At 37.3% G+C, this 2,500-nt stretch overlaps 1 protein-coding gene across 1 annotated transcript in view; it reads left to right on the top strand.

Moving 5' to 3' along the window:
* The window catches only part of Cps1 (carbamoyl-phosphate synthase 1), a 126,636-nt gene that overhangs the window by 28,204 nt on the left and 95,932 nt on the right, over positions 1-2,500 (top strand). Inside the window, exon 6 of the mRNA XM_015480991.2 lies at positions 1,252-1,344. Coding sequence (XP_015336477.1) covers positions 1,252-1,344 — 93 coding nt within the window. The remainder of the gene's footprint in view (positions 1-1,251; positions 1,345-2,500) is intronic.

The raw sequence follows: 2,500 nt of genomic DNA on the forward strand, positions 1-2,500 counted from the left end.
CAGTAGAGGGGATAGAGAGAGAAGAGGGGAGGGGAGGGGAGGGGAGGGGGGATAGTAGAGGATAGGAAAGGTAGCAGAACACGACAGTCACTAGTATGGCAATATGTAAATCAATGGATGTGTAATTGATGTGATTCTGCAATTTGTATATGGGCTAAAAATGGGAGTTCATAACCCACTTGAAGCAAAGTGTGAAAGATGATATATCAAGAACTATGTAATGTTTTGAACAACCAACAACAAACAAACAAACAAACAAACAAAAAAAACAAAATTAGGGATTCATAGACATAATCAAGGGATTATGGAACTTGGTTTCCCAAAGTAAGTACTGATCACCATGACCTTTAGCAATCCAGTGTGGAGATGAAAGATGGTGTTTGGTTCATTTTCCCAGATGTCAAGGCTGGTTTTAAATAGAGCACTAAAATAACCATCATGCCTGCATAGTGAGCTACCATTTTCTACCCTTACTAACCAAATGACTTCTCCAAGGAATAATTTTAAAAGGGAAAGAAAGGATCTATTTCTTTTTTAAAGAAAAACCATTATAACTAAATATAGAATGCTATTTTCCTAAGTGGTTCCAAGTAGACTTTCTAACATATAAATAAGTCTTAAGATACAGCTGATAAAAAGAGGGAAATGGAGCCATGTTTAATCAGCAAAGCTGATTAGTGAAAACTTAAAAAGAGAATTAAATACTCTTTAAAGTTCAGGCTCTTAGAGATACCTGGACATGAAAAAGTAGTGAATAATTTTATTGCAACTTCTAGAAGTCTATGATTTATGTTGCATTTCACTATGTTTGGATATCAAAATATATAGCAATTCTTTTAAATCTTCTATAGTTTTCAGATGACTTATTTTCTTTTCAATAGATCATTTTGTCCCTTCCTAGAAAATGTCTCTAAGTCATATGCACTAAGGAGTTCAGGCACACTAAATACTTCAATCTATATCAGCCTGGAATCTGAACATCCAAATTCTGATTCCCTTTGACTCTGCTCAATCTGGGAAATGATCTGAGCCCTAAAAGAACTAATTGAATTTGCCAGAGTATTTCTCAAAATATTTGTGATGATTGCTTCATTTTCCCATTTGAGAAGATGAAGATCTTCTGATGATGGCTACAAGTAGTTATAAAGACATCTAAATCTTGGAGCAGATGTTCAAAGTCCCTGTGAGTTTATCCTGTCAGCACCTTCCTGATTGCTTCCTTTTAACTGTCTAATGTTTTTAATTTGATAGGGTACCATGCTTGGGAAAATTGAATTTGAAGGTCAGCCTGTGGATTTTGTGGATCCAAATAAGCAGAATTTGATTGCTGAGGTTTCAACCAAGGTGAGAGATTTTCCCTTTGTATTTTGTAATTTGGGTTCATTCACTTTAGACCTACATTCTTCTGTAGTATCAAAATCTTCATTGAGGCAGAGTCATCTTCCGGAAGTGCAAGAGTTGAGGGTTTAAGAGGTACCTCAGTAGCTAAAATACATATTACAAAATCAGTGCATTTAAAATTAATAAGTTTTACCTACAGGATTCATAGAAACATTCATGCCATGATTTAGAGACTGATAACGTTTATTTTAACTTCCTTCTCCCCCTTTTCTTGTTTCTCAGGTTAAGCCTTTAACAGCATCAAATAAAGGTGAATTACCAAAGATAGTCATAGCAATGATAAGGAATCAGAGCTAGTAACCTGTCAGAGATCCCAGAGGACTTTATAGAAATCAGACACAATAATCAGAGGCTGGGGTCATTTTGTACAAGGGAAATATTTCTTCACATTGAAGATTTATTGGATTATAGCTGAGTTAAAAAATTAATGCTCACAATGATGACTGTGCCATCCCAAATTGAAATATGCTTAGTGTATGTATAGAAACACATTTTAGAAAGTCATCTGTTGTTTTTGGTTGAGTGTCTACAGATTCAGGTATGAGTGAATCCCAGGAGCTACCTACTGTCTCTGTCCCTGGGGAACATAAGAGTCTGGTGGGAAAAGAGAACAACCAAATCATGACACATAGATCCAGTTGTAAATATGGTCCTTGGATTGTGCACAAGATGCCACAAGGGCATGCGTAGAGCAGCACTGAAAGTGTGCAGGTGCATCAGAGAGGACTCTGCAGAGATTTCAGGCTTTCTAGGAGATACGGAGAGCTGATGGACACAGGTAGATGGAGAACCAAGAGAACTGTGTTTAGGGCAGAAAGAATGGGCCCTGAGAGGCAGAGAGGGATGAAGCATTGGGCATGTTTGAACAGATAGTGTAGTTTGATATGGTTGAACCAAAGGGTTTGTGCATGTCAGTTCACAAGTTTGCCAAAGATGAGTGGGAATGCAGTGGGGCCAGATCTGGAGGGTTTCATATCATTGACTGACTCGCATTACTGGAAACCATGGGGGAATTCATTCAGCATAATGTTGGAGCAAAGCATAAATGGACAAGGGAACAAATAATTAGGTTAGTGTGGCATTTTCCAAATGTGAGGAA

This window comes from Marmota marmota, unplaced genomic scaffold, assembly GCF_001458135.2.
Source record: "Marmota marmota marmota unplaced genomic scaffold, marMar, whole genome shotgun sequence".
Lineage (NCBI taxonomy): Eukaryota > Metazoa > Chordata > Mammalia > Rodentia > Sciuridae > Marmota > Marmota marmota.